The sequence below is a fragment of the Nicotiana tabacum genome, chromosome 16 (genome assembly GCF_000715075.1).
Source record: "Nicotiana tabacum cultivar K326 chromosome 16, ASM71507v2, whole genome shotgun sequence".
Classification (NCBI taxonomy): Eukaryota; Viridiplantae; Streptophyta; class Magnoliopsida; order Solanales; family Solanaceae; genus Nicotiana; species Nicotiana tabacum.
In genome coordinates, this window is record NC_134095.1 from 167476384 (window position 1) to 167489200 (window position 12817).

Here is a 12817-nt window from a genome sequence, read left to right on the forward strand (position 1 = left end):
AATAGTGGATCAAGATGAAGAACAAGTGATTTAAATAAAATGAATTTGGAAGATTTTGGGTTAGCTAACGGACTGAGAGATAACTTTTAAAAGTTTATTGATGGTAGCGGCAAATTTGGTCGAATAGTAAATGATAGAGGTAAATATGGGAGAATAGTATAACAGAGGTTAAATATAGACAATATCCGAAAGTAAATTGGTAAATCAAACCTAATAATAAATGTGTGAATTGTTCAGAAAATATAAATGTTGTACAATTATTTTTTATTGTGACCAATATATATGTGAATTGTTTCAAAAATATAAATTACCAAAACAATATATATGTGAATTGTTTCAAAAATATGAATTACCAAAATGTTAAATTTAATGATCATTGTATGTTGTATCTTCAAATCATTTGTATATTTTAAGCCGAAAATTTGATTTTCCAAAAATAGCTTATTTGAGCTTTTGAAAAGATGAGATGCAAGGGAGAGAAAGATAATCTTTTGAACCTGAAATTATATCTTGGTCTATTTGAAAATTATTTTTTTTTAATCGTAATTAAAGATGTTGGTGGAAAGTAGAAGGATGTTAATTTGGTTGGGGGGCGGGGAGAAAAAATATAATTGTTAGAAATTTCACGCGCTCAAGTGTGAAACACTTATTTTGCCATGTCAGCTCGGGGTATTCACAAGACACACATTTGTATAAAGTTGAAGTGTCTAGATGATCATCGAGAAAATTGGAATATTCATTGACAACTGAGGCCAACTTTACGTGTTTATTTATGTATTTTACCTATTTTATAAGTACATGATGTAAGGGTCACTTAAAATTCTGAACAAGCTAAAACGGAAATTAGTGAATTAACCCCTCTAATTTCCATGCATGTAACCATCAAGGTTTTGGGATATGATATTTTTTTTTTTGATTTCTCATTCGGTATCCGGAATTTACATTGGGGCCCGACTAATTCAGATTCGCACACGAAAGTCCCACATTGGGGGTAAAGCACATTGGGATATGATACATTTTTCCATGCATGTGTCCATCAAGGTTTTGGGATATGATACATTTTTTTTTTATTTCTCATTCGGTATTCGGAATTCACATTGGGGCCCGACTAATCCAAATTCGCGCAGGAAAGTCCCACATTGGGGGTAATCATTCCCTAACAAAGGCGACTCCATACTCAGGGCTCGAACTCGAAACCTCTGGTTAAGGATGAAAGAGTACTTACCACTCCACCGCAACCCTTATTGGTGAGATATGATACACGAGCATGCACCATTATCACCCGAAGAAAATGAACCTATTACAAGACATTGCATGCAATTTAGACTGTTTTGCTTGTTACATAATTCAAATTGAACACAACCTTTGTCGTAAATACTTACTCATATTTAGTACAACAACAACAACAAATTCACCTCAACAATACTAAAAGAGACAATAGATAATTAGTAGCAGCAACATAATAACAACGTCATAAGAGCCCGAAAATAAATGAAAAGGCCATAACAATAACCAGTAATAAAAGCTCAGCACAACTTACCCGTACTTAGTATTCCCACTAAATCAAGTAATTTAATAAAAGAAACATGTTTTGCATTCTTTATTTTGGTGTAAATGTCGGATGCATATAAGTTTTTCACTCGACCATATACTTAATTATTCAATTTTCCTTTTTTTCTTATATCATTTCTGTAGTCCCTCTGGCTAATTTTCCATGTGTAGTTTTATCTGGAGATGAAAATCCATGCTTAGTTGGATCATAAACCTCTCCATCTCCCCACAAAGCATAAGCTTCTTCGCCATGGACAGCATCATCTCCTATCTTTAGTTGCTCCTCCGACATGCGCAATGGCATTAAAAAGCTTATCAAATAGCAAATGATCGAAGTCACAACGACGTTCCATCCGATAATAAATCCACCACCCACAATTTGTTTCATAAATTGGACGCCGCCTGTGTTGTAGAAATGTCGAAAAATAATATAAACAAGTTAAATTGTGCAAGAGATTTTTTTATGAGAAATATGGAATGAATGTTACAAGGCGATTTCAGGAAGAAAAAAAAATTTAAGAATTGAATGATACTTATGTTGTGGAAAAATGAAAAAAAAAATATCTAAAAGAGTGAAATTGCGCAAAAGAATTTTTAGAAAAAAAAAATATGGAATGCTGATAATCAAGGGTTTTACGAAGAAAATGAAATGAATGTAAACAAGGCTTTTTCAGGGAGAAAAAAAAAAAGAATTGAATGTCACGTGTTGTAGAAAGATGAAAAAATTATCTTAAAAAGTGAAATTGCGCAAAAGAATTTTTATAAAAAAAATATAGAATGAGGATAAACAAGGGTTTTATGAAGAAAATGGAATGAAGGTAAACAAGGCGTTTTCACGAAGAAAAAAAAATTAAGAATTGAATGTCACGTGTTGTAGAAAAATGGAAAAAAATTATCTAAAAGAGTGAAATTTGCAAAATAATTTTATAAAAAATATGGAATGAGGATAAGCAAGGCCTTTGTCAAAAAACCATCTTAGAATCGGATGTAACATGTGTTGTAGAACTATTGAAAATAATCTAAAAGAGTGAAATCGTGCAATTTTCAATGTACAGATAAGGTTTGCGTACACACTAGAAATTACACTGGGTTTGTTGTTGTTGTTAAATCGTACAAAAGATTTTTTATATAAAATATGAAATGAGTATTATAGCCAAGGCGTTTCAAGAAAACTATCTTTAAGAATTGGATTCACCTAAACCGCCGTAAACGCCACCCCTCGTGTTGGTCACGGGCAAAAAGAGGTTGCAGAGGACCGGCTCGGCAAAGAGTCCGGTGAGCGTGCCGCCGAGAAAACCGGCGACAGCGTGCGTGTGGAAGACGCCGAGCGTATCATCGATTTTCTGGAGCAATGGCCACCTCTTGTGAACGATCATCATTGTGAACCATGGTACACTTCCTGATAGGATTCCCATTATTATAGCTGCCCATCCTTGAACTAGACCTATAATTGTAAGAACAGATTAAGTATTATCAAAAGTATTTAAAAGTAGCTTTTAAGTAAGGCCAAATGTACATAATTTAAACACTTCAACAATTGAGAGCAATGTAACGCTTCACTTCTAACCAAGAGGTTGTGAGTTCGAGTCACCCCAAGAGCAAGGCGGAGATTTCTTGAAGGGAGGGATGCCGAGGGTCTATCGGAAACAACCTCTCTACCCTAGGGTAAGGCTTGCGTATACACTACCCTCCTCAGACCACACTGGTGGAATTATACTGAATTGTTGTTGTAACGTGTTAGATACCTAAAGTACATTCAAAGTGTGTCTTAAACAAAATGGACAATGCAATCTTAGTGAAAGATAAGGCACAATAAACGAAAAAGATTTACATAGGCGATTAAGGCGGATCTAAGATTTGAACTTTATGGGTTCAAATTAAATTTTAAAATTCTACTATATCATGTCTAATTTACTGGGTTCAAAATTTGTTTTTGCACTTATGTAGCTAGATTTTAATCTATATATAAGGCCTAAGCCGAAGTTACTGGATTGGATGAACCCATAGCTTCTTCATTTGCTCCGCCTCTCATAGGCTATACCAATTAGTGGAAAGTATGTTTTAGTCATGTTGATGATTACGTTTACTTTAGGTCTTATGCTTTCTTGGAACCTTTTCGTCCTATTAGGGATTTTTATACCACTAGAAAATATATAAAGAATTTTTAGTACTTTTTATTTTTCTTTTGTATAATGTTTGCCCATGAATTTAAATGAAGAGACGACTATTGAGAATTCATATAGTCAACCTAACTTATATGGGACTGAAGCGCCGTTATTATTGTTGGTATTAAGGCTATTATTGAGAATTCATAGAGCCAATCCAACTTATATCCAACTTATACAGGACGGAAACGACCATTGAGAATTCATAGAGTCGACCCAACCTCTACAGGATTGAAGCGCAGTTATTATTGTCGGTGTCGAGGTTACCTGCACCAGGAGTGATACAAACTAGGCCAGTAATCATTCCTTGGACAGCACCAATGACAGAAGGCTTTTCAAAGAAAATAACATCAAGCCAAGTCCAAACCAGTAAACTTGTTGCAGCACAGATATTAGTGTTGAGTACAGCAATGGAGGAATCAATATTTGCACTGTAGGGATCTCCACCATTAAAACCAGCCCATCCCATCCACAGTAGCCCTGCTCCTGCTAACATTAATAAGATATTGTTTGGTGGAAACCTTTCTCTGTCACTTTTTGTCCTTGGACCTACCTGAAAGGCAAAGAAGAAAATGAATAAGAATATGATCGATTTGTCTTATATTTGCATCCATGTGATCTATAGCCCACGGGTTCGAGTTATGAAAGCAGACACTAATGCTAGGATAGGCAGTTTGCGTCACACCCCTAGAGATGCGACCTAGCCACTAATGCTAGGGTAAAAGCCTTGGAGCAACAATAAAATTGTCTCTATATGACCTATAGTCACGGGTTCGCGCCGCGTAAGCAGCCACTAATACTTACATTAGGTTAGGCAGTTTGCGTCATACCCCTAGAGATGTGGCCTTTTCCTCCAACCATGCATGGATGCGGAATACTTTTTTCGCTATTATTTAGCTTGACCAAATATTTGCCCTAGTAGAGCCACGTATACAAATAAAAATCCAACCTATCCCTAAATTATCAAACTAGTTTATGTATACTTTGTGCAACGATTTGAAGTATACCCCTGAACAATTGAAAACATTAGAATTAATATACTTATAAACAATTATAGAGGTCCAAATATACTCCTATATATGACTTGGCCAATTTTTCTCGATGAAAAATAGTGGCGGAGCCAGGATTTTCATCAAGGAGGTCAAAATATAAAGAAATAAACTCACCGAGAAGTCAAAGAGTGTCAATACATAGTATATATACATATTTTATGAAAAATCACTTAATTACACAGTGTAATTTTCGACAAAGGGGATATTGGTTGACACTCCTTAAGTGCATGTGGCTCCGCCATGGATGAAAAATCGTTAGTAGGAGGGAAATATTTGAGACGAAAGATAGCACGGGATTCCACGAAAGATAAATGGAAAACATATTTCAGAATTCAGATAAATCACAAATGTTGGGATATATTTGTATATTTTCGCTTTAGACAATTCTCTATCTCTGGGTCGTTTGGTATAAGGTATAAGTAAATATACTGCTGGTATAAAAATTTAATATCACCTTAATACTTTATTTAGTTAGCAAACCTGGTATAAGTTATTTTGGAATTAAAATTAGTACCGGGATAACGTATACCTAGTAGGGGTAATTAGTACCGGGATAACTTATACATTCTTCTTAGAAATTATGCAAATATCATTTTTAATACAACATACCAAACAGTGGATAAAAAATAATACCAGAATAACTAATCTCAGCATAACTTATCCCAGCATAAGCCGTATTCAAACCAAACGACCCCTTAGTGTTTCTTAACTTCCGTATCAAATCAATCTTAATCTAGAGAGAGTCTTCCTCAGTAAACTTGGAACAACAACGACAATAACAACGACGACTCAGTAAAATTTCACTAGTGAGCTTTGGGGAGAATATTATATACGCATACCTTACCCCTGCCAATGGAATCGAGAGGTTGTTTGCTCAGTAAAATGTGAAAAAAGCAACTAATTAGAAAAGAAGGCAGAAGATACTAACCCAGTAAGCAGCTGTAATGCCAGCAATCCCAGAAGAAAGATGAATAACATAACCACCAGAATAATCAATCACACCCCAATGATACAAAAATCCACCACCCCAAAGGCTAAATGCCCCGACTGTATAGGAAAAAGTTAGCCACAAAGGCACAAACATCATCCATGCCCTTATGTTCATCCTCCCAAGCAAAGATCCAGCCAACAGAATCAGCGCTATCGCCGCGAACACACACTGGAACCAAACCATGGACGCCATTGGGTAAAATGGCGTCGCCATGGCTGTTTCCACTGTTGTGTGGTCGCTGAAGTAGTGGGTAGTGGCCGGTAAGGCGGCTTGTTTGATGAGGAACTTCTGGCCTAAAGCCGGACCTGTTGAAGATATAATTAAGTTATAGTATTAAAGTGTCTCATGTCTGACAATTTAAATTTTTAGATAAAATTGTCGCACAGTTTAATACAGGATTAGTGCATGCAGAGGTTCTTTGATTCAAATCTTACTGTCAAGTTCTTGATTTAAGTCTTACTGTCACCAAATAAATAAAAAAGGTCGTGCGATTGGCCCATGAAGTTTTAAGCTCTCACGTGAAGGGTATTGTATCGAAAATATAATCAAGTAAATAATAGTGTATGTTAAGCTTTTAGATAAAATGATAACATAAATTAATAGGATTCGCTTTAGTGGAACACAGGGGCGTACGGGAATTTTTATAAGCGGTGTCGAAATTTATAAAAAAACTGGAATATAACTTTGATTGTCATAATTTTAGACAAGAAATAGTCTTAATCTAAGAATTTTGTTGAGTCTTAAGCAAATATTTACAAAAGTAAAATGTCTTAGTTGAGGTTTGAACCTTTGACCTTTTAGAGAAAAATCAAGCATATTACCAACACACCAACACACAATTTATGAAAAGTGGTATCATTTTTTTCTACTTAATAGTTTCCGTACAGTATTAATATATATATTTAATAAAAAATTTCGACGAAACCGCTTCGCAACTGAATCAACATTTTTCAACATGAATAAAGGCAGTTCCAAAATTTGAATATTATGAGTTTGAATTCGCAATTTCACCGTACCTATAGCCCACTAATTGTTGGGTCCAAGCTCTATATAATTTGTACTTATTTGTTGAATATTTTTTTACCCATATACAATATTAGAGGCCACGGTTTATACTAAGTCTGAATACACCCGTACTTGCATTACATCCGCCTTTTGAACATGAAGGTTAGATATACACATGAAAACTCACTTAAAAGAGTAGTCCGGTGCATTAAGTTACCGCTATGTCCGGGGTTCGGGGAAGGGTCGGAGCACGGGAAGTTTATTGTACGCAGTCTTACCCTTTATTTCTGCAATAAGTTGTTTTCACTGCTCGAACTCGTGACCTCCCGGTCACATAGCAACAACTTTACAACAACAACTTTACCGGTTACGCCAAGATTCCCCTTCGTGAAAACTCACTAAAGTTCAACATATATTAAACTTTGAACCATAATATTAAAAGTTTGACGAGTTTAGTACTAAAAGCATTAAAGGTTTGAACATATCAAATTTAAATTCTGAATCCGATTCTGACCTGCTTTGCCCCAGAAAGGAAGGAGTTGTTCCCCAAAGGACATCTTATAAGCCCATGCAACCCAACAAATGATCACAGCAGCAAAGGCATAGAGAGCCATGAAAGCAGAGTTAACAGCCCATTTCTTCTTCACTATACTTCCATACAAAATTACCAGTCCGGGCACGCTCTGCAATCCAACCAAAGTAGCTGAAATCAATTGCCATGAATTGTCTCCTTTGTTCAACCAATCTGGTGCTGTAGATGTATTATTTAGATATGCCTGTGGCACCACTGTATCCATATTGGTATATTCACAGTATATCTGTTTCTAACTCTTTTTGGGCAGTTGAGACGTAGGAGCTGTTTTTTATATATACAACACTAGGTAGACTAGCTAGTTTACTTAGTTGGCGTTTGGACATAACAACAACAACAACAACAACAACAACAACAACAACCCAGTATAATCCCACAAGTGGGGTCTGGGGAGGGTAATATGTACGCAGACCTTACCCCTACCCCGAAGGGTAGAAAGGCTGTTTCCAGGAGACCCTCGGCTCAAAAAGCAACAGAAGACGCTATATTAGTACCATATAAATGCATAATAAAATAACAGCAATACAATAGATATGAAATACAGAATACAAAATACGAAAAAGATGGCTGGTATAGTAAAACTAGCAGGTAAAGCCCTGCATCAATAGACGACCAATGACATTCTTAGTCTAACTCCTAACTGGCTAGTCTCACTCTATTGTGCGGCGTTTGGACATAAGAATTGTAAAATTCCGAAAAAAGTGGGGAAAAAAAAATTTAGTAAAATTTTTTAATAAAAAGATGTATTCGAAAATTAGAGTTGTGTTTGGACATGAATATAATTTGGAAATGTTTTTGAATTTTTGTGAATGATTTGATGTGAAAATTTTGAAAAACAACTCTATGGAGTTATTCAAATTTCCGAAAAATTTCGAAATTTTTACTTCCAGTGAAATTTGAAATTTTTATAGACAAACACTAATTCCAGAAAAAGCTAAAAAAAAAACGAAAAAAGTGAAAAATTTCTTATGAGCCAAACGGTCCCTTAGTATTTGTTTATTTGATGTATATAGATAACAGTTGTCAGCGAAAATTGTATACAATGCTTTCTTTGGAAACTACAGAGAATGATGTGAAGTTTTTATGGCCAGCGTTTTGTTTGTATGTTTAGGAAGATCACAGACTTATTTGTATTGTCTGCTTATGGTTTTCTCTCACAGCTTTTGCTTTTGTTTGTATGCTTAGGACAAGAGGGGTTGCTCTGATGGTAAGTAACCCCCACTTCCAACCGAGAGGTTGTGAGTTCGAGTCTCCCCAAGAGCAAGGTGGGAAGTTCTTGGAGGGAAGGATGTCGGGGGTCTATTTGGAAATAGTCTCTCTACCCTAGGGTAGGGGTAAGGTCTGCGTACACACTACCCTCCCCAGACACCACTAAGTGGGATTATATTGGGTTGTTGTTGTTGTTGCTTATGGTTTTCTCTCGGATGATTACTATAATTATTTAGGTGTTTTGTCAGGAATCATACGGGGTGTGATATAGATAACCTACCCTAATGCAATTATTAATGGCTGTTTCCACAGCTTGAACCCGTGATTTATAGGTCACATAGAGACAACTTTACTGTTGCTTTAAGACTCCTCTTCTGAAAAGAAATTCGAGAAAATTTATATCATACACTATAAATTTTTTTTTAGTAGAAAGCGCTTTCTCTTTAATGTGTCAATTGTATAAGTGAGTTTAAAATACTGAATGGTTTAAAAAAGACATATAATTAGTAAGTCAAGGTAAGGATCATGCACCTTGAGCAAGAGAGTATGGCAAACAATATAATATTTCATTGAGAACTTACAGTAGTAACAAGAAAAAAATATAAAATAATTAAAATATTAAATGATTTTGTAGAGATTCCATGAAACTGTCTTAGGCTTGATAGCACTAATTTGGAGTTTGGAGGATAAAAGATGGACAAAACTTGTCTTTGTTTCTTAACTCGTTTAGTAAGTAGGATAAGGGATAATTAATCTCGAAATTAAATTTGAGATGAGTTTATCTCATATTTGGTTGAGATAAAATCGTGATACAACTAATTTCGGGATTAGTTATAGATTGTAGTATTATTTTTTTTGTCCCTATGGGAGGGTGGTATAACTAATTCCAGGATAATTAATCCCGGAATAATTAATCATGGAATAACTTGTTTTCCGACCAAACGACCCCTTAGTTTTTATTTATTTATTATTATTATTATCCTTTCATATTGTCTCTTTCTTTCCTTTAATGCATATACATATTAGAATTTATTGTATGTTCAACTCAAAAATAAATGGTCAAAACATCATGAAAAAATTACAATATCGGTAAATTATTAATGAAGAGGTTGTGAGTTCGAGTCTCCCCAATAGCAAGGTGGTAAGTTCTTGGAGGGAAGGATGTCGGGGGTCTATTTGGAAACAGTCTCTCTATCCTAGGGTAGGGGTAAGGTCTGCGTACACACTACCCTCCCCAGACCCCACTAAGTGGGATTATACTGGGTTGTTGTTGTTGTTGTTGTTGTCCTCTTATATATAAGTTAAAGAAATTTTATTAACATTGTATTAGAGCAAGCTGGGGTTATAATTCAAGTTTTGATGTTACATATCTCTATTTTTTTTAAAAAAAACAAAAATTACGTGTTTGGACCAATCAGAAAAAATCTAAGTCCACAATTCTGGCATCAAATTATTTTCTTTCGCTTAGAACAATTTTGCTTTGTATTAGTCCTTTCCTTGATTATGGCATCATAGTATTGTTAACTTAGTGGGCGTTTGGACATAGGAATTGTCAAATTCCAAAAAAAAAAAATGAAATTGTTTTTTAAGTGAAAATGGTATTTAAAATTTAGAGTTGTGTTAGGACATGAATATAATTTTGGGTTATTTTTGTGAGTGATACGAGCGAAAATTTTGAAAAACAGTTTTTTGGAGTTTTTCAAATTTTAGAAAAATTCCAAAATTCATCTTCAATTTGAAATTGAAAATTTTATGGTAAAACACTGATTTCGAAAAAAGTGAAAATTTTTCGAAAAAAATAAAAAAATTCTTATGTCCAAATGGGCTCTTAGACTTCTTGAACCTAATATTTTCGGAAGTATTTTAGCCAGAAAATTTATTATTTTGAAGTATTTTCAAACAATATTTATATTTTTTAGTTTTTTTTTTTTAAAAAAAGGTGATAAATTAATCTATAGACGAACTATAACTAGAAAACTAAGCAAAACTTTGTTATTGTCGGACGTCCAAGCTGAGAAAATATAATAATATGGAATTTCCAATTATTAAAGTCAATATCATAAAAACCTATCAGTATCATCAATGTCAAGAATATAGCAAAGCTGTTTTTTGTCATTTCTTTTTTTTTTTTTGACATATTCATATGGCTGGAAAAAAAAATGATATCTACAATTTTTTTTAATTTCCGGTCACTAAATTCTCCCGCTAACCTACAAAAACTGAACATAGCTAAATCAGATTAAAGTTTAACGATCTTCTTTTTCTCTCGATTGACATATTACAACATGGTGGCACAGTATGTTTGTGGCGGATCCAAAATTTTTAAATCACGAGCGCTCAATTATTCTTAATTTGAAAATTAATGTTTAGACTGAGTGCTTAGTTAATATATTTGTATAAATTACTAATTTTTCTATATAAGTAATAATATTGGTTTTTAAAAGCGACGGGTGCTTAGCACCCATAATAGGTAACGTGTGTAATAAAACAATAAAAGTAGAAGAATAATATTGTAGAGAAAGAGAGAGTAATTCTTATTGAATTTTGGGATGATTTACAATGGGGGTAAGACCCCTTTAGTTATAGAGGAAAATGACTTAGCCACAAAGTAAAACTCTCTACAAGATAGACATTCACTCTCAATAGAATTCTATTCATAACACTTCCCCTTGAATGTCTACTCAATAAGTAATGTGTCTCGTTAAAACCTTAACTAAAATAAAACCCAGTGAGAAAAAAAATTCTAGAAAAGGAAAAAGAGTACACATCTTCAATAATACGTCTTTTGGTTGCCTCGTTAAAAACCTTGCAAGAAAAATCTAGTGAGACAAAACCTTGTAAGGGAAAAAGAGTGCAACGCGTATTAAAACTCCTCCTGATGAGAGCATCATTTCACATCCTTGAGCCTTCCCATCCCAATCTTATATACTAGCTTCTTGAAGGTTGACGCTGGTAGAGATTTTGTGAACAAATCAACCATATTATCACTTGAACGAATTTGTTGCACATTAATATCACCATTCTTTTGAAGATCATATGTGAAAAATAACTTTGGTGAAATGTGTTATGTCCTATCTCCTTTTATGAATTCTCCCTTCAATTGGGCTATGCATGTTGCATTATCTTCATACAAAATCGTGGGTAGTTTGTCACACTTCAAACCACATTTGTCTCGAATAAGATGTATTATAGACCTCAACCACACACATTCTCGACTTGCTTCATGAATAGCAATTATCTCAACATGATTAGATGAAGTAGCCATAATTGATTGCTTAGTTGATCGCCAAGATATGGCAGTGCCTCCACATGTAAACACATAGCCTGTTTGAGATCGAGCCTTGTGTGGATCGGATAAATACCCAGCATCGGCATAACCAACAAGATCAAGACTGCAATTATCGCCATAAAATAAGCCCATATCGGTAGTTCCTTTTAGATACTGCAATATATGTTTGATTCCATTCCAATGTCTCCTTGTAGGAGCATAGCTATATCTTGCAAGATACATTAGTGCACCAATTACACTAAGATATGGTACTTCAGGACCAAGTAGCTCTTCATTCTTTTCTTGAGGTCAGAATGGATCCTTATTCATATCAAATGATCGAACAACCATCGGAGTACTTAATGGATGTGCTCCATCCATGTAAAACCGTTTCAATACCTTTTTTATGTAGGCAGATTAATGAACAGAAATTATGTTTGCCAAATGTTCAATTTGCAAAACAAGACATAATTTTGTCTTTCCGAGATCTTTCATCTCGAATTCCTTCTTTAAATAATCAGTTGCCTTTTGGAGTTCTATAAGAGTTCCAATAAGGTTTATGTCATCAACATATACGGCAAGTACAACAAATTCCGATGTTGTCTTCTTTATAAAAACACTTGGACAAATGGCATCATTTATATAACCTTCCTTTAATAAATATTCACTAAGACGATTATACCACATTCGTCCTGATTGCTTTAGGCCATACAAAGATCTTCGCAATTTGATTGAAAACATTTCCCTGGACTTTGAATTATGTGCGTTAGACACTTTAAATCCATCGGGAATTTTTATGTATATCTCATTATCAAGTGAGCCATAAAGGTAGGCGGTAACCACATTCATTAAATGCATGTCAAGCTTTTCATGGACAGCAAAACTAATGAGATAATGGAATGTTATAGCATTCATAACGGGTGAATATGTCTCTTCATAATCGACACTAGGCCTTTGTGAAAATCCTTGTGCAACAAGGCGTGT

At 34.5% G+C, this 12817-nt stretch overlaps 1 protein-coding gene across 1 annotated transcript; it reads right to left on the reverse strand.

The window, feature by feature from the left end:
- Positions 1–1516: 1516 nt before the first annotated feature.
- LOC107794537 (ammonium transporter 3 member 1-like) lies at positions 1517–7593 on the reverse strand. The gene is made up of 5 exons (XM_016617035.2): positions 7279–7593; positions 5697–6064; positions 3984–4269; positions 2747–2995; positions 1517–1953 (listed from the first exon to the last, which is right to left on the reverse strand). Exons 1-5 carry the CDS (start codon positions 7559–7561, stop codon positions 1679–1681), a joined length of 1461 nt encoding a protein of 486 aa, XP_016472521.1. The 5' UTR covers positions 7562–7593; the 3' UTR covers positions 1517–1678.
- Between the last annotated feature and the right edge of the window lie 5224 nt (positions 7594–12817).

Excerpts from the sequence above, each read along its gene's own strand:
- LOC107794537 (XM_016617035.2), bottom strand. The coding sequence starts at position 7,561 with ATGGATACAGTGGTGCCACAGGCATATCTAAATAATACATCTACAGCA. Across the intron at positions 6,065-7,278 it reads TCCTTTCTGGGGCAAAGCAG|GTCCGGCTTTAGGCCAGAAG; the intron begins GTCAGAATCGGA and ends TATCTTCAACAG. Across the intron at positions 2,996-3,983 it reads TTGTATCACTCCTGGTGCAG|GTCTAGTTCAAGGATGGGCA; the intron begins GTAACCTCGACA and ends TTACAATTATAG.